The sequence below is a fragment of the Syngnathoides biaculeatus genome, chromosome 6 (assembly GCF_019802595.1).
Source record: "Syngnathoides biaculeatus isolate LvHL_M chromosome 6, ASM1980259v1, whole genome shotgun sequence".
In the NCBI taxonomy this organism is placed as follows: Eukaryota; Metazoa; Chordata; class Actinopteri; order Syngnathiformes; family Syngnathidae; genus Syngnathoides; species Syngnathoides biaculeatus.
In genome coordinates, this window is record NC_084645.1 from 22,175,263 (window position 1) to 22,194,025 (window position 18,763).

The 18,763-nt window shown below is 43.1% G+C and overlaps 1 protein-coding gene across 2 annotated transcripts in view; it reads right to left on the bottom strand.

The window, feature by feature from the left end:
* LOC133502180 (voltage-dependent calcium channel subunit alpha-2/delta-1) overlaps nt 1–18,763 on the bottom strand; it is a 113,481-nt gene that overhangs the window by 6,446 nt on the left and 88,272 nt on the right. For both annotated transcript variants that reach the window (XM_061822671.1, XM_061822672.1), the window contains 13 exons: nt 15,337–15,399; nt 12,235–12,338; nt 11,617–11,712; nt 9,853–9,920; nt 9,728–9,766; nt 9,582–9,653; nt 7,056–7,208; nt 6,921–6,973; nt 6,558–6,613; nt 5,933–6,062; nt 4,510–4,622; nt 2,637–2,719; nt 1,944–2,046 (listed from right to left, as the gene is read on the bottom strand). In XM_061822671.1, coding sequence (XP_061678655.1) covers nt 1,944–2,046; nt 2,637–2,719; nt 4,510–4,622; nt 5,933–6,062; nt 6,558–6,613; nt 6,921–6,973; nt 7,056–7,208; nt 9,582–9,653; nt 9,728–9,766; nt 9,853–9,920; nt 11,617–11,712; nt 12,235–12,338; nt 15,337–15,399 — 1,133 coding nt within the window. The remainder of the gene's footprint in view (nt 1–1,943; nt 2,047–2,636; nt 2,720–4,509; nt 4,623–5,932; nt 6,063–6,557; nt 6,614–6,920; nt 6,974–7,055; nt 7,209–9,581; nt 9,654–9,727; nt 9,767–9,852; nt 9,921–11,616; nt 11,713–12,234; nt 12,339–15,336; nt 15,400–18,763) is intronic.

Here is an 18,763-nt window from a genome sequence, read left to right on the forward strand (position 1 = left end):
GTCTCCCGCTATCTCCTACTCACTAGTAAAGGCCCGCAAGGCTCGAGAGTGTTGATGGTCGTAAAAGTTATTTTAAGTTTTTGACCTGCGCTTGTTTATTTTTATGCTCATTCCAGCGTTAACCACAACCAGATGTTCTAAACAAAACCAGGTTTTAAAGGTATTGGGTTCAAAGGCAGGTCATGAAGAACACCGACATAAATCTGAATTATGAAGCCATTTTTATTAGGAAAGACCTTAATTGGTACAAACCCAATTAATTAAAATCCGTGGAAAAATAACGGTACTTGGTAGGTGCTGCTGTTTTGGTCACCAATGGAGTTCGGTGAACCTCAGAATTCACGTCCACGTCCGAACGATAGCTTCAATTTACTCATTTCCTATTGTACTGAAATTAATAATCGATAGTCCGTGCTTCCAATGAAATACACTTATATGATCCCTTTCACTATTGTTTATGCTTTTCACATAATTTACGGCATACACCTCGGTGCAACTCTGCGTGTGTCGGGAGAAATTCAGGAAGCTCGGGCACGCCAGCAGCAGGCCTTGAGCAGGTTTTTCGGAGTGGCCCGGATTCAAAAGGCAGGAAAGCCGCGAGGAGTTTCCTGTGTTTACTTAAATGACACAATCTGTCTTCCTATGAGGAGCGGAGCTAAAAGTAAGCCGGGCAGAGATGGAAAGATGAGAAAGGGCCACTTCCTGTTTCCCCCTTTTTGGCATCCCAGGACGCTAACGCAGACATCAAGAGTCCTGATCTAAGAAGTGCTTCAAAAACAATGGAAGGCAGGGTTCACAGATACGGGAGCAGTTTTTTTTTTTTTTAAGACCAAATATTTAGACATCTTATAAACTCTGTAAAGTTAGCTGGTCGTGAACGATATTTTATCCGCGTTCCTGCTTTGATTGTGCCTATTTTTTTGCTGATTTATGCAACGAGTGAACCGCATCACCTCTCGTTTTTTTTTTTTTTTTTTTTTGTCTTGGTCGGAAGCCACGTCATGAAGTGAATTCCAAAGGGGTGTGAACAAAGCGGCTGAAATATTGCTTCCCGAAATGATGGGAAGGATTCACTTTGAGTTTTGATCAATTCAATAATAGTAATCATAATAATAAGGATGATATAAATATATTTTTAATCAAACAAAATATCAATGTTTTATGGGAGAATATTTTAATATCCTATATATGTCATAAATTAATGAAATAAAATCTGGTTATTATTTTCATTCCGTGTTTAATCATTCTTTTCTATGACTGAAATAAAATGGATGTAAAAATACAATACAGGGCTGCAACGAACTCATAATTATTTTTTTTTTTTTACACATTAGTAATATGTCACTAGTTTTATTTTTAAATAATCAATGAATCAGACAAAACTGACAGTTCTGCAAATGCCCATATATTGATTATGTTTTGTCGATCACATAGATAAAAGTCAAATATTTTGATGATTGTTTTCTAAAGTAAAAATAAATGTCTGCCAATGTCTTATTTTAACGAAATACAATTCATGAATTGTTGGAGGACTACCAAAACCAAAATATTTTCTGGAAAACTTTAATTTACACAATGTCTATAAATTATTAAGTGATGATCAAAACGTTGATCAATGTTTTTGTTACTTAATACATTTGATTCGATCCTCCATATTTACTGCAACATAAAAATACAAATAAATATATGAACAAAATTTATTAATTTTCAGTTAGTCAATCATTATCTTGAATAATTAAAAATAATAATAATGATGATTTTACTTAAAGTGTTATAATAGCTCGCTTTTAAGATGTTCAATTCACATGCAAAGTGTTGAAATGTGTGGCATGGCAATAAACAAACAATTTAAAGCCTTTTTGACGGGAATTCAAAATTAGTACGTCTGGCATAAAACATCGGATTCTATTCAGGACCTGCCTCCCCTGCTTGGACTCACTAACCCAAAAGGTTCAGCAGCAGCAGCAGCAGCGGCAGGAGCAGAAACAAGAGGAGGTCTGAGGAGCTCAGTGTGGCCCCTCGGCTGATTGGACACAACGGCTCGTCCTAGCGTGACGGGCATGAGCGGCAGCCAATCGGGGGAAGAAGAAAATAAAATGAAAGGATGAAGACAGAAATAATGAAGAAATACCAAATGAGTAGCAAAAAAAAAAAAAAGAAGAAACATGGTGAAAAAAGACAAGTATGGACATAAAAGAGGAGTGGATGTAGTGGCCTGACATTTAACATTTTACCCAAGGGCTGGTTTAAAAAAATAAAATAATGATAATAATTTGTAGCGGCACTGTGTAACAACTGCGTTGGCCTCACAGTTCTGAGGACCCGGGTTCGATCCCGGACCCGCCTGTGTGGAGTTTGCATGTTCTCCCCGTGCCTGCGTGGGTTTTCTCCGGGTGGGCACTCCGCTTTCCTCCCACATCCCCCCCAAAAAAACCTGCAACATTAATTGGACAGTCTAAAATTGCCCCTAGGTGTGATTGTGAGTGCGTCTGTTTGTCTCCATGTGCCCTAAGCCCGAGCACTCCCCGCGACCCTCGTGAGGATAAGCGGCTAAGAAAATGGATGGATGGATGAATGACATTGGTGAAGAATTACAGCTATTGTAAATGCGTCATGTCAGCATACAAGTGACTTACACTTTCGTTGTTGTCGAAGCACACGTCGGGCCCTTTGCGGTACCTCGGGTTCTGGGCCAACTCACATGGATCCGGACCTTCAGCTGAACACACTGACTTCAGGAAAACAATCACGTTTTGGCAATGGACCAGAATCACATTCCCAACTAAACTGTAAAGTGCAGTACATGGACATAAGTCAGGTTTTTGTACCATACAAAAAAGATGCAAAGTTACAGTCAGTGAGGTTCATCATGTGACCCCTATTTCTTCATTTTAGTTATAAAAATTAATAATCCTCTGATTCTGACGAGTTGAATGACTTCATTTTCTCGATGACTTTGTTTTCACTTCCACCTCAAAATGACTTCATTTTTTAAAGAACATCATATTTATTTTTGGGGAAAAAAATATGACTTTCTCCTCTTTTGATCCCTCGCAGTACATCACAAATATATTAGACCAGCTGTCATAAAAGCAAGAAAAGCCCTTGAGGGATCATAATGTGCTTTAAATAGAAATTCAATTACAGCGACCGGAACCAGTTTTATAATAATGGAAACGTCTTTCAAAGGAACCTTAATCAAGCAAATTTTCCACGTTACGCATTAATCGTCTACATCTTTGGAAAGAGCATTTTTGACAAAAAAAAAAAAAAAAGCAAGATAAGAAAAAAAATCAATTAGTCGTGCTGATTCTTCAAAATCTTGCAAACTAAAAAAACAACAACAGAAAAAACAACTGAAAGGGGTGAAATCAACTTTGCTACTTGTGAAAATATTGGACATAATCTACAAAAAATATAATTATTGTAATTATTGTTCCCAGACAAAGACTGGAAAAACACATATCTAACATCTCATCTCGACACAAAAGGCATAAAACAAGCTAAGCCAAACAAATAAAAGGAATGAAGGCAAGTTTACTGCCTCTGAAAACAGTAGTTACATAGTTATAATAGTTACACAACCATAATTATTCCGCTCAATAAATGATTGTTATGTCCTTCTCAGAAAAACGCACTCAGACAAAGGCCGTCTGGGTAAGGCTCTAATTATGTTGACGCTGATGGTGTGAAAGGAAGAAATAACATTTTCAAAAAGAAATAAAACGGATGCATGCAACTTTGCCACCCGGGGAGAAGATTCAACATCATTTATCAAACATGAATGATTGTTATTCCCTCCTCATAACAATATACAAAGGTGGTTTAAAAAAATAAATAAAAGAAAAACAGCTGGGTAGGGAACTGATTATCCCGACACAGAAGTCATAAAACAAAGCTAACAAGACACAAATTTTGACGGCGAATGTCAGGGAGCAAAACCGGATCGCATCAGGAAACAATAAATCCGACTGAACAAAAACTAACGGTCCAAAAACAATCACAAGCGAAAGCCCAATGGAGACTAAAAGCTAACAAATAGTTCCAAACGGGGTCATTTGTTCAAACGGGCCCAGCGGTGACCCCCGCGGCCTCCGCCGGCGACGACACCTTTACCGTTCGCGCGGCAAGGAGCCGCGTTTAAGCCGCATCTGTCAAACAGATATCCCGCCTACGTCTCCACTCGCAAGTGCACCTCTGCTCTTAAACCTTAATTCAACTTGATGGCGGCCAGAAAAAAAGAAACGACAAAAAAAAAAAAAAAAAAAACAGAAAAAGACATTCTGCCGGTAACGTGAGAGCGTCTTTCATTCTCGCCGCATCTGGTTTACTGCTCACCCGCAGACGCTCGGAAGGGGGACCCGCTGGAAAGGGCTTCAGAGTGTGTCCTTGGATGCTGACTTTAAAGCTCTCTTGTCACGAGGGATGATGGATGGAACCGCTCGAGAGTAAAAAAAAAAAGACGCGTCACTCTCTTGTTGACTATTTATGACTCGGGCGAAAGGATACAGGGTTGCTCGGCCTGTCGCAGGGGTCGGGGGTCGCATGACAAACACGTGGCCTTGGCGTCGGTGATGAGGAACACCAGGTTGGTGTTGGGCAACTTCTCGGCTCGATACATCCTGAAGAGCACGCCGGGGTGACGCAATGTGGAGTTCGGAAAGGAATCGGCGAGTCAAAAAAAAAAAAACAAACAAAAAAAAGTGGACGACTGTGGACCCTCGCGTTGGGTTTGTCGAAATTGTGTGACCTTCAGTTCGGTTTTCAGTTCCAATTCCGTTTTTTTGAAATTTTGGACACAGGTCAAAATTGTATCAAGGTAATCCTTCCATATCTTTTCTATCCATCCATCTACCTACCCATTCATTTGTTCTCCGCGTGTCTATCTATCTATCTATCTACAAACTCATGCATTTCACTTCCTGCCATTTCCCAGCCATCAAGTCATCTATTGTTCTTCCTTCGAATCTACCGAGCAATTGATCCATCCGCCAACCCATCCATCAATTACCTAACCTTTCATCAACACGGCCTCCTAACGTTTTCATCCATCCTTTTATCTAATCACCTGTTGACTCACCTCTCTACCTGTCTAGCTTATCCATCTCTTCATCCATGCCTTATCCACCCATCCATCCATCCATCCATCCACCCATCCATCCATCCACCCATCCATCCCATGTTGTCATCATTTAAACGGGATTTACTTTGTGTTGCAGTACCTTACGTTCCCAACATTCTAGCTAAGCCCCCCCCCCCCCCCAAGTTGTGCAAATATGTATTAGTAGTTGTAGTATAATTACAGTGATTGACTTTATGAGTTGCTGTGTAATAATATAAGCAGTCCCATTTGATATCCACTGGCTGGACCCTATGCAGGTGTGCACGTGGCCTCTCTAAGCTGATCTCTTATTTGGCTTTTTATAGCCACCGCGAGCCATTGTTCGAGCTCGGCCGTTAACATCGGGAACCAGACACGCGGGACCCATAACACCGGGTAATTACAGCCATATTTAACCCCCCAAATTGACACAAAAGAAGGTTAGAGCAAAGTAAATGTGCAGCAGCCCGTGAAGATTGGCGAATTTGAAGCAAAGCCAGAGACTGGCAGGGGGGGGGGGTAGCCAAACAGATAAAGGAACATTTGCGCTTCCCCCCTGCAGTTCCTGTCAGTGACGGATCAAGGTCAAACGTGTCTGATTGGAACTCGTAAGAGAAGCCGCCTGAAGTAAAAAAAAAAAACCCAAAGAGGCCCCTCAGGATGGCAACGCTATTCCTAACCTATCCCTACGGATCATTAAACAGAAGGATGTGCTGGGAAAAGATCTGAGCTTTATAGTGTCATACGCGCTACATTCACACTTAGATTAGAAAGATGATAGTTTGCCGGGAGTCGTGAAGAACTGATGTGCGCGGGAATTAACAGACGTACCGGGAACAATTTCCGCAGTCGAGAACCCCCGAGTAGGATCTTTCGTCGTTGTCAAAGAAGTACTGCGTCTGCTCCGTGATGCAGCTTTCCTTGAACATGGCGTCGGGGATGTCCTCGTCGGCTGACTCCGCTGAGTGAGGTTTGCAAAAGGAGGCGTTAGTTCCAAACGTATGCCGGCTGCTTTTCGTCTCGGTTCTATGACGCGCATTATTGTGTACTGATTGGCATTTGAACGGTGGCCATGGTAAGGAGACAACAAGGTAGACCTTTATTTTTCTGTCATTTTTAGACAATAGTGCCTCAGTGACAAAATCTTGTGCTTTTACATCACCTATTTCGTACAGTGAAGAAAATAAGTATTTGAACACCCTGCTATATTGCAAGTTCTCCCACTTAGAAATCACGGAGGCGCCTGAAATTTTCATCGGAGGTGCACATAGCAGGGTGATCAAATACTCATTTTCTTTACTGCATCTACTTGGCAATCGTAAAATGTAATTTGTCGTAAATGTGTGATTTTTTCCAATTGATACGCATCAATAGCAAGTCAATCTGTGTCAAGCAGGTCGTGGAAAAGGGCGCTGTGAGAAAAACCCGAGACATTGTAAATGCTTTTGTTGCTCACCTGCCTCCAGGAGATTAGGGAAAATGAGGCCATAGAGGAGCTGCTGGAGTATAGACCTACACAAGAAAAAATATTCGGTTGTTCTAGTTTGGCACCCATAGAAAAACTCTGTCTGGACCTTCAGGACAGGATTTCACTTGCGGTAAGTGGATTTTGCTCTATAAATTGATGAGACAATAAAAATCTGATTCAATTCAAACATTGGGAAATGCTATTTTAATGGGTACATTTGCATTTTCCATGGCGGTACTAATTTTGTAGCACTGACCTGCCACTTTTACACCCAAGAAACACATTTTTGCCATGAAAGTCATTTACACAGTCCTTCGATTGGTCCAGAATCGATAGCACAAATGCACTCACCAGGCAGCAGTGGAGGCCCACCAGCCAACACTGAGCAAGTCGGCTACGGTTGGCTGCAGAAGAAAGTCAGACAGGGAAGTTAGAACCCTTTAAGAATAGTCCCGAGCGGTCGAGCAAGACAAATGAGCAACCGACCACAAACACAGAGCGAGGCCCCGCCGCAGCCTTGCTGTCTTTCTCCGGGTCGCAGACAGACTGGTAGTCGTAGGTCTTGTTGAAGGAGTACAGAGACGTGTTGACCAGGTTGATCATCAGCACGGGATCCACCTCGCCGAAGAACTGACCTATCTGGACACACGGAAAGGGAAAATTGAGTTCGGGAAACTTTTTAAGGAGCTGAACTTTGGCTTGGCATCAGTACGCCGCAAACTGGCATCTGCTTCCGTGGCCGATTTGCACGGAGCGTTCAGTCATACGCAGAAAATCCTTTTCAGCGGGCAGCTGTCAACGCATCTCTGGCGCATGTGACGGAGTACGCCGTTGCCGTGTCCTTTGCCTCTCTGCTCAGTTCTACAATGTCAGATGTTATGCAACAGTTTTATGTTCCTTCCATGGCTGCAGCTAAACAATTTTTCTTGCTGAAATCGCGTACTTAAAGGTTACGACGTTGACAAAAACCGAGAGTGGCCTGATGAGCAAATGAATGTTCCGTTTCTTTTTCGATGCCCAGACAAAGCACATCACTGATATTTCCAAACAACGGGCCTTTGTTTCTTTGTTCTCATTATGAAAACAACATTGATAACCAACAAAGACCCCGATGAGAGAAATTTAAAGCGCTCTCGTCTAGTGCCAGACATTTCACAACAAAAAATATCTTTGAATTAATAGAGCCAGTCCTGAAAAATCAGCATTGGAGTTGTAACAGGAGAACATTTGCAGCATATGTGGTCAAGAACTGCAATTGCAGCCACACGTAAAGTGAATGAAATGCCACAAAATCCCACGCTATGGTCCAGCTGATAAAATAAGAAATCACAGTGACGGTGGTGTGCACGGTTTCCGCGCCGCCGACAGACTTCTTGATCTTTGGAGTATTTTGACGAGGGCATTTTATTGAGACACTTGGGAAAGCATAACGTCTCCTTTAAGAGCAGGAACATGCGGTATGTCTTGTCGTGACTGACAAGAAACATTTGTCAGACCAGCACGTGTACCGCCATTGGACCGCAGGGAGCGACTGCGGACTGTATTCGGTATCTCGGTGCGAGGCACTCGCATCCGCGAGGGACTCGCTTCAATAAAGCATCCCCGACTGACAGAACCTGAACTTTGATCATCCTCCAGCGTCTGATGTTGGAGTTTAGCAGGGGCACGGATGAACCCCCTTCCTACGGGAACTTTGAAAGGAGCTCAGCGCGAGCGAGCCAACCAGCCGGCCGTCTTTGTAACTTAGCCGCGGGTCCTCTGCCTGACCTTGGTAGGAGATTGATGCGGTCCCGCGAGATACAAAGTTTCTGATTTCACCTTTTACCGACAATGTGGCTGGATGTGTCATCCTGTGATATTCTCTCATACTACTGCCAAGATGACTGCTAAAGATGAGCTTATTCTCCTAGATTCTGGGATGAGAGTGACCAATTTGGAAAAAACACTGAAAATGTCTGCCTTGGGGGGGAAGTTAAAGGGGAGTGCGATCGTCATCTATTGGCTCCAAGACTTTCGCCATACTGGAAAACAAACGTGCAGACCGCTCGATAACATATGTGTACGCATGTCTATAAGTTATATCGATGTCGTAGTAAACAGAATGCTTCTCTAAGACGGTGATTTCCAACTTTTATAGAGCCCAGGCACATATTTTATACTTGAAAAATCCCACGGCACACCAGCAAAAGTAAATGCCACCAAAAATGGATCGACTAATTACTGTATGTACTTCCTGCCATCTAATAGAAGAGGATTTTTTTTGTCATTGTGCCTCACTGCCATAAATAGATAAATAACGATACATTATTTCTTGGAAATGAATGTTTCTTTTTTAGGAATTACATAAAATTGGATAACTTTTCACGGCACGTACTGTTTAGGAATCACTGCTCTAATAAATGTTAACATCAGAGTGAAAATACCAATGAAATACTGACAAAATGCTGCCAGAAATCGGAATGCTGCCGTTATTATAAACACCAAATTTAATGCAAACAGATAGCAATGCCGTTTTCCGCGATCACAGCTGTGACTAATTTCACGCCGAGCGTTGCCGATACTTGCTGGCGGCCGGTCTTGAACGCAGCCTCGCCCCGCGTCAAGCCGTAAACCCCCCACCCCCCCAAAAAAAAAAAAAAAATTTGCAACGAATCTACACGTTTCACAACAATGACATTTTCAGCTGAAAAAAAACTTGGAATTCCGCGAATCCGAGGAAAATTCTCATCCCTGTAGATTTAACGTGGGATTTATATATATATACTGTCCAGCTAAAATTGATGTGGATGACACATCTGGATACAATGGAGTAAAATCACTGTTTCATCCAAAACTCGGAATTAACACTAAATTCAGATAGATGATTGATAGCGTCTGACTCGATATCAGCTGCGTTCAATTTGACCACTCCAATGTGTCTTTTTTATTGGATATGGTATTATTATTCGAAGAAGTGCTAGTAATTTCTATAAAAGGTATATTTACATGCACGTTTATTTAATAATAACCTACCAAGCTAATGTAATCATCCTGGTTGGACATGAGCAGAAATCCACCGTCATCCAGGATCACACAGTCGACGTGCTGCAAAGAGGCAAAATACTTCAAATTCCAGCCACGGCAATGTGTTGTCATTTCTTTTAAATGCATCGCCGTACCTTGTCATTCCTCAAACAGCCACAGATCTCATCTTTGCACTAAAACGGAGAAACAAGTGTAACGGCTGAATGTGTGAAAATGAACACTAGTGCATTTACAGGGCCATGTAAAAAAAATCACTTACGTTCTCTTTAAGTGTGGCGTTTATGAAGCTGTTCATCCAGAACGTGACATTGAGTTTCACTCCCACAACTACAAACCAGACCAGGAGCAAAAACATTACAAAAACATTAAATGACGAACGGAAAGCTCATTTTAAATGCTGGTGTTGATCGTGCTGTATTTTTAGAAGCTACGATTTTGTGTAAAAAAAAAAAAAAAGGACTAATTACTGTAATTTCTGGACTATAAACCGCACCTGATTATAAGCCTCACCCAGTACATTTTCTACATAAGCCGCACCTGCCTATAAGCCACATGTGCCCACATTGAAACGGGAGATATTTACAAAGAAAGACGGTACACAGAAAGAGTTTTCATAATATACCTTAGCTTTTCTTTCCAAACGGTGCCTGGGACGCGGCAGTAACACAGCAGCGACATGGTTCAGGCCACCTGCTTTTATGACCTCTGAAAGCTTTTTTCATCTTTTTACATTGCTCCAGTTCTTCCCGCTGCCGTTTTCAGCGTGTCACCATCGATTCATTTATGCCAAATTTACGTGCGGCAGCTCCGTTTCCTTCTTGATCGGCCAGCTCGATTGCTTTTAACTTGAAACCTGCGTCATCTTAACTTCTTCTTGCATCTTTTAAGGCTCTGTTTATGCTCATTTTATTCATGCACAAAGCGCGAAGTTACATTAAACTTGCGTCTTCCTCGACACATGTATTCCACCTATCTCACTCTTAGCTTTTCTGTTCGAGTGCCCCTGGCGGCCGTTAGAAAAATATCCATAAATTAGCCGCATTATTTTATAAGCCGCAGGGTTGAAAGGGTGTGACAAAATTCGCGGGTTATAGTCTGGAAATTAAGGTACATTGATTTTGACAAAAATACTACACCACCTATACAAGGCCGTTAAGGTTTGGAGAGGTAAAAAGTGTGAATATTAAAGGTCAAGTGTCATGAAATGGATGATTTTTAACAATAGTTGGGGGGGGGAGGGTGAGCTTAATCCGTAAATCAGGGGTGATAAATGTGTCGATGTGCGCATCAGAAGGTTCCGTGCAGCAGCTGCTGAAGGACAGCTTCCACTGTCCTTGTGAATCGCCACAGGCATCGTCGACAAGGCCGAGCCGGTGGCTCGTTGCTGCACTGGGCCGCGGTGGCTCATCTCCGCTGCGGAATTGGATCCGACCGGGAGGTGGTTTGGCCGCGGCGTCGAAGGCGCTCGCGGGCGCGCTTGTTTTTATCACCGCCGCGCGGAGGTGGATCGAGCGGGGAGGTGGTTTGCCCGTGATCCGCATATCATCTAAATATGCCTTGAAACAATAAGGTAATATTGCCCCGGACACTCCACTCGATTGTGAGATGTTTTCTTGTTCGAAAAGAGCTTTGGTGTCTGAAGGGGCGTGTCCCACAGTCGGGGCCACAGCATGTTTTCAAAGGCGACTGTCCGGGATGATGTCACAGACAGGAGACGAAGGCAATATGGTGACCACCGCATGGATGATGCGCTCTCCGCTCATATTAATGTTATATGTATTTTTCATTTCAATATCTATTTTAGAATGTTTATAGGGATGACACTTGACCTTTAAACTCATTGGACGCCTGTCTTGAAATGAATGTTCTTTTGTCAGTATGTAAACTCTTATGGGAAGGTGCTGCATTATCAACATTCTGCTTGAGGACTGATGAGCTTCCCCTCGAGTTTGCAGTCTTGGGTTTTTTTTTTGTCATGTCTTTGTCGCGAGCGCCGATCGATGCGGGATTAAGCGCAACTGACCTGCCGGCTTAAGCGTGACTTCATTGACGGTGAGCTCCACGGCTTTGCTGACGAGGATACCAGACTCGGACACGCTCTCCCTGCCTTCTGCCGCAACTGTGCGAAGGACACATGGGGGGGGGGGGGGGTGAACGTTGAATGTAATCACGGCAACATTTGGTCGGAAAAGCCCTCGTGAGCGAGCATTTCAGAAGCGCGCTAAAAATGGGAATAATTGTTATCCGCGGCAGGGAAGGCTTCCAAACGCTTGTAATTCACGGTGAGCCCAGTGGAGCTCGCGAGCGCCACGCGTTAATCCAGTGCCGTGTTACCCGGACTGCATTACGCGCAGTGCTTGCCTCCCCTGACGTCCGCCGGGGAGATTACTGGAGATAAGCGAGAGGAGACGGCGCGCGGTCCAAGAGTGATGCCGAGGATCAGTGTCGACAGACGCACTGTAAGCGGGGGAAAGAGCCGAGGATAAAAAGGCATGATGTCACTGACGTGCGAACGTGATCGGAGCCAGGACGCGACGGGATGACTTCCAAAAGGCGCCAAGGGACCCGTGCCAGACCACGCTGAAAAGAAGCTCCATCACCAAATTGCATACACACACACACACACACACGAGGTTCTTACTGGTAAACAACGGAGCCGTGAAAATATACACGTCGTTGTCCAGGGCTCTTTTGTAAAAACTGGACTCGTACGTCTCGGGGTTTTCTATCCACTCCTCGCTGGCACTAAAAAAGAAAAAAAAGAGTACAATACTCATGTCATGTAACATATAACTTGGAGATCATTCTCCCATTAAGTTGGGAGTCAAATTGACCCATTTAAAAGCTTTTTAAAATATATATTTTGAGCATCTTCTGCTGGCCTTATCATCTATTTCACAGGTGTCAAACTCAAGGCCCGGGGCCCAGATCTGGCCCGCCACATGATTTTATGTGGCCCGCGAAGCCAAATCTACAGTGTCAGTTTTCATGATTCTTGTAAAAATCGGGACCAAAATTTCAAATTGTCGTGTATCATAAATGGTAAACTAGAGATATTACAAGCATTTTTGTGTTACCAAATATGAATAGTTCTGATCCCAAAACTAGTTCATAAATTATGTAAATACAATGATTTCAGTCGTAACGGCCCTCTGAGGGAAACCAGAACCACAACAACCCTGATCTATTTTATTCTTTTTAAATTTACCTGCACATCATAAATTCACTAAAGCAGTGACACAATGTCAAAGATGTGTTGAATTCATTCACTGTTTAAAAAAAAAAAATACTCGGCATACATTATATTTCATTGACAGTGAAATAGATCAACAAATCAACATGTGAGGAATCAGTTCAACACTTTTTCAACCATTAATTTGGCTCAAATCTGTACAACTCAACTGTAAATGAAGACCTTTTGGAGTGCTTAATTAAAAATACAATGTGCTTGCACAATTGTACACACCCTCTGGTAACTGGGATCAGGGAGTGTTTGCAATTAATCATTCACACTCAAGCTGATATTAAATGGGGATCAGCAAGCACCTGCAACCATTTAGAGTGTCTCTGATGAACCCAAATGAAGTGCAGATGTTCTAGTAGGCTTTTAATGACTTTTGTTTTGGCTTGAGAGGAGAACCCAGAAGTTTTTGGAACAAGACTGACTGCTACCAGTTTTTCTTCAGTGGGAACTGGGACCTGAGACAAGGTGGAAGGAATTGCGAGCAGTTCCAAATAGCAACTAGTGTCAGCACAAAGCCTACGAGGACATCTGAAATATATTTAGGAGATTTAAATGGTGGCGGGTGTGTGTTGAATAATTTTGGGATGTTTGTGTGAAATAATTGATCGTGTTTTCATTTTTATCAGGAAAAAGCTGCCATTTGAAGAGGGGTGTGTAAACTTTTATCGACTAGATTTTCACATGCAAAAAAAAAAAAACAACAACTTTGAATTATTGCACTAAACATGGAGAGGAAATAAAGATTTGTAGTGTTTTGTTTTTATGTTTAAACGAGCAGTGGGCCACGCCGACCCAAGAAACAAACCAAACAGAATGTTGACTCGCATTCCGCTGAAACCGAATGTTTACATGCATTATGTAAAATGATACATATGCTATTTTATCTCACTGTGTGACAGAAAATCCAAGATTTTCTTTTTAACGTCAATTAGGATTATCAAAATGATTTTTTTTTTTTACACATTGAGAGTTTTTCTTTCTGTTTTGTTTTTTTTTTTTAATCCAAAATGGTACCAATTGATGTCAAAGAGAAGGCAAAAAGAAGGAAACTTATCCTGACACAAGAAAAAAAAAAATCTTAGAACAATATGAGCGATGTTCGATATTCAATACATATGCAAATTATATTTTATTGTTTCAATCCGCCCTGACTATTTGATAATCAATGACACTATTTTGGAATAGTATGGATACTCACTGTCAGTATTATTCTTCCAATCTATAAATCTAAATCTTTTAAGAATATCAAATAAGACTATCTATGCTTGACGTGAGTACACAGTGAAGAAGACAAGTATTTGAACACACTGCTATATTGCAAGTTCTCCCACTTAGAAATCATGGAGGCGCCTGAAATTTTCATGGTAGGTGCATGTCCACTGTGAGAGAGATCATCCAGAAATCACAATGGAGGATGTTTTTGTGATACAGCTGCAAATAAGTATTTGAACACCTGAGAAAACCAATGTTAATTTTTTGTACAGTAGCCTTTGTTTGCAATTGCAGAGGTCAAACCTTTCCCGTAGTTGTTCACCAGGTTTATTACGATTTATTTGTGTGACATGACCGCGGCCGTTGTATTGTGACATTTTCGGGAACAACCTCTTTTCTTCGGTCAAGAGTATTGAGGATGGGTCGTGGCTGGGTCTTTCAACATGACAATGACCCGAAGCACACAGCCAGGAAAACCAAGGAGTGGCTCCGTAAGAAGCATAACAAGGTCTCCAGACCTAAAGCCAATAGAAAATCTTTGGAGGGAGGTGAACCTCCGAGTTTCTCAGCAACCGTCTCATCTAGAGAGGATCTGCGCGGAGGAGTGGGCCAAAATCCCTCTTGCAGTGTGTGCAAACCTGGTGAACAGCTACAGGAAGCGTTTTGACCTCGGTAATTGCAAACAAAGGCTACTGCACCAAATATTAACATTGGTTTTCTCAGGTGTTCAAATACTTATTTGCAGCTGTATCACACAAATAAATTGTTAAAAAAATATCATACTTTGTGATTTCTGGATTTTTCTTTTTAGATTCTCTCTCACAGTGGACATGCACCGACCATCAAAATTTCAGACCCCTCCCTGATTTCTAAGTGGGAGAACTTGCGATATAGCAGAGTGTTCAAATACTTATTTTCTTCACTGTATGTAACGAGAGGTGTCAAAACAATGCATCGCAGTATCTATTTTGTTACGAACCAAGCGACAAATATGAGAACTATAAGCATCTCTAATATTAAGTTCGCTTATGTAAACTGTAGCGCACTCATGGGTAGCAAAGATGAGGAAATACAGGAAAAAATAAGATGCACGTGACTGCTGCGTGATCCATGTCCTGGACGGGCCTCATCCTCCACGCTGGAGTAGCCAAAGAGCCCCGACTAAAAATATCACAGCGCCTTTCGATTTTCACGGCACATATTTTGCACGGCCAGATAATAGTCCGAAGCTCGCGGCCCAGATTGTCCGCGCCAGAGACGGACAACGTCGACTGCGAGCCGGGTTACCTTCTCGGGAAGACTCTTGTGATTCCTCCGTCTGTGGCTACAAACCTGGCCACGGTCCCGTTCCTGAGAGGATGGAAAAACACGGTCAAGCGTGGAAGGGGATCGCGCCGACAAATTGTGCATCTGCGTATCCCAGCTGGGGGAAAAGACGGCTCTTGAATTTCACGACCGCAGTCACATGTCCATGGACCGAGCGCCCTTGAGCAAAAATGCGGTCCGGACGTCAAAAGAATCCAACGGAAATTGGAATCAAATCCGTTGCCTCCGGAAGGGTTCTCGTGTGTTTTCCTTCGCTCTTTATTTTGTGTGTTCCAATTGGGACTGTTTCAGTGTTGCATCGCAAAGGATTTGAGATCAGCACAGCTTTTGAATAGAAGAGAAAGATTAGGTGGTGAAAGTGAGGGAAGTCAATATGGTGGAAGTCGGATACACTCTGGCACCTCCCACTTGAACGGAGTACAGTACAGTATGTATTGTGTACGTTGTCTGATTCACTGTGGGTAGTAGAAAATCGGTATCATGACCGTGAGACGCAGTTCAAGGAGCGAATGACAAAGGGAATGTAAAACCGCCTCTGATAACTTTTAGTTTCGCTCGCCGCACATTTCTTAATTGCATATTGCCAAACAAATATGAGCGTTCCTGTGAGATGTCACGCTGTGGCGACCCCGAAAGGGACAAGCCGAAAGAAACTTACTTTTTATGGATAAATAAGCAATTATGTTGCCATCAAAAGCCCTAACACGGTCATGCTTTAGTCGTTTTACAGCTTGAGGCGTCACAAAAGCTAAAGAAATATCAGCGTCAAAGTACTTTTTCATAAATAGCCGCTTTCTCCGCTTTTTTGGTCAAAACTTGTGTTCTACGGCTAATTACAGACGAAAGATGAAAATTAGGAAAAACTAATTGTGGTGAGAGAAGAGTCTACGCTTTCATCTGGTTGTTTCGGTGCTTAAAGTCACAGAGCACAATATTCTGTTCAGGTAATGCACGGTGGATCAGCTGGTAAACCGTTGGCCTTACAGTTCTGAGGTCCCGGGTTCAATTCCTGCCCCGCCTGCGTGGAGTTTGCGTGTTCTCCTATTGCCTGCGTGGGTTTTTCCCGGGCACTCCGGTTTCCTCTCATCCATCCATCCATCCATCCATCCATTATATCCCGGATTTACGGGTTGGGTCGCGAGGGAAGTAGCTTCAGCAGGGATACCCAGATTTCCCTTTCCCCAGCCACTTCTTCCAGTTCTTCCGGAGGGATCCCGAGGCGTTCCCGAGCCAGCCGAGAGACATAGTCTCTCGGGCGTGTCCTGGGTCATCCTTGGGGTCTCTTTTAGGTGGGACGTGCCCGGAGCACCTCACCAGGGAGGCGTCCGGGAGGCGTTCGAATCAGATTCCCCAGCCACCTCATCTGGCTCCTCTCAACGCGGAGGAGCAGCGGCTCGACACTGAGCCCCTCCCAAATGACCGAGCTTCTCACCCTATCTCTCAGGGAGAGCCCGGACACCCTGCGGAGGAAACTCATTTCGGCCGCTTGTATCCGTTTCCTCCCACATCCCAAAAACACGCAACATTAATCGGACACTCCAAATTGCCCCAGGTGCGAATTTGAGTGCGGCTGTTGGTCTCCACGTGCCCTGCGATTGCCTGGCGACCGGTACAGGGTGTACCCTGTCCGGGATAGGCTCCAGCACTGCCCGCGACCCTTGTGAGGATAAGCGGCAAAGAAAATGGATGGATGGATGTTTCTAATCTATTAAATTGTGTAAAACAGCTGGTTTGAAAAGTGATTGACTTAATTAAATACCCTCAAATGTTACTGAATGTCTATTTTTATTGTCCTCTGTATTTTCTTTAATGAATTAAGTGAATGAAAGACGAATGTTAGGGCTCAATAGTGTGGTTCATTGTCTTGTTTTCGCTCCTGGCAAGCTTGTGGAGCAGGGATCGCTACGCACGGACCCGCTAAAGGAACCTCAAGTCGGTGGAAAGGAACGTCGCTCCAATTGGAACCCGATATAGTATTTAAATGTGTCAGTGGCTGGGTAGGTATAATTGTAAGGAATATGGAACGATCTGATACGTGTTTTGAAAAGATTCCTGGCAGAACCGCGTGTGTCTGGTTGCAATAAGAATTGTTTTGCAGCTAAGATGGGAACGCAGCAACTTTCGGGCCAAGCTCGAGCATTTTCGGTCCCTTGTCATCAAAGTCAGCAGATTGTCGAGTCTTTGTAAAACACGTTTTACGAGTCACTCGGCAGAATAGAAATGAAAAGGCGAAGCGCTTTGCAACCGCAGCGGTTATTCATTAGTTCACTGATTTAAAAAAAAAACAGACTGTATGGCTCATTTGCCAATAAAAAAAAAATGATGTCCCCATCCGCCATCTTGGTACTCCCAAAACAAGCATGTCGACCTGCGCGGTAATCGCCAGTTTCGTGGCTGTGCGAAAACATTCCACAGGTAAGTTAGAAAGATTTACTTTGACACAGTTAAAGATTGTTTGTAAAGGTTTTTTTTTTTTTTTTTTTTCTGATGAACTTAATTCAGTTGAACAAAGTTGTTGCTGTTCACTCTTCACTCTCCGCTTCACCTTTATAGGCCGACGGTTTTTCGCGAAAAAATGATGTCAATATTTTCCTAAACGTCATCAGTGGATAAGCAAGAAAAACACATTTTCTGTGAAATTATTGATGAATTTCATACTACGCAACCCTGCAAATTGAATTTGATTTTCAAATGCAGGGAAACAAGTTTAAATTTTCCGTCCGAAATGGGACGTCGCAGAGACAACAAATGAACAATGCGTTTAGCGTGTATTTTCCTATTGTTAGTCCTTATTTCCAAAAACACATTGAACTGATTGACTTAAGTTCTAATGTTTTTATGACAAAAAATGCTTAGTGTCATGTCCCTGCCTTTCAGTCCTGGCTGGGCGTGGCCAGCTGATTGGGATTCGCACACCTGCGCCTCATACGATCAGATGAACCCTTGCATATATCGGACCCCGGGGACGACCGGTCCACCGCCAGATCGTCACATCTCATGCCCCATTCCAGCACTCCCGTATCTCTGATCGTGAACACCGTGTGTACCGACCGACCCCGTAAGCCTGACTCCTTTGATCGATCTCCTGTGTACCGACCCTCGCCTGTCCCCTGACCACCCTTGTAAGCCTGCCGCTACTAGTACTTCTGCTCTTTTGGACTGACCTGCTGGTAACCGACCTCAGCACAAATAAAGACCTCCTCCGTACTGCCTGCTTGCTACTTGAGTCGTGCATTTGGGTCCGCCCTCGAGCCTCATTCGTGACACTTATTTTTTTGCTATGTTATGATGATAGTGCTTCGTAGCGTATTTTGGGAAAAGTTAACATGCCACGGAAATCGGGCCCTAGGTAATATGCAAGGTTTCTTGCTAGTCATGTTTTTTATTG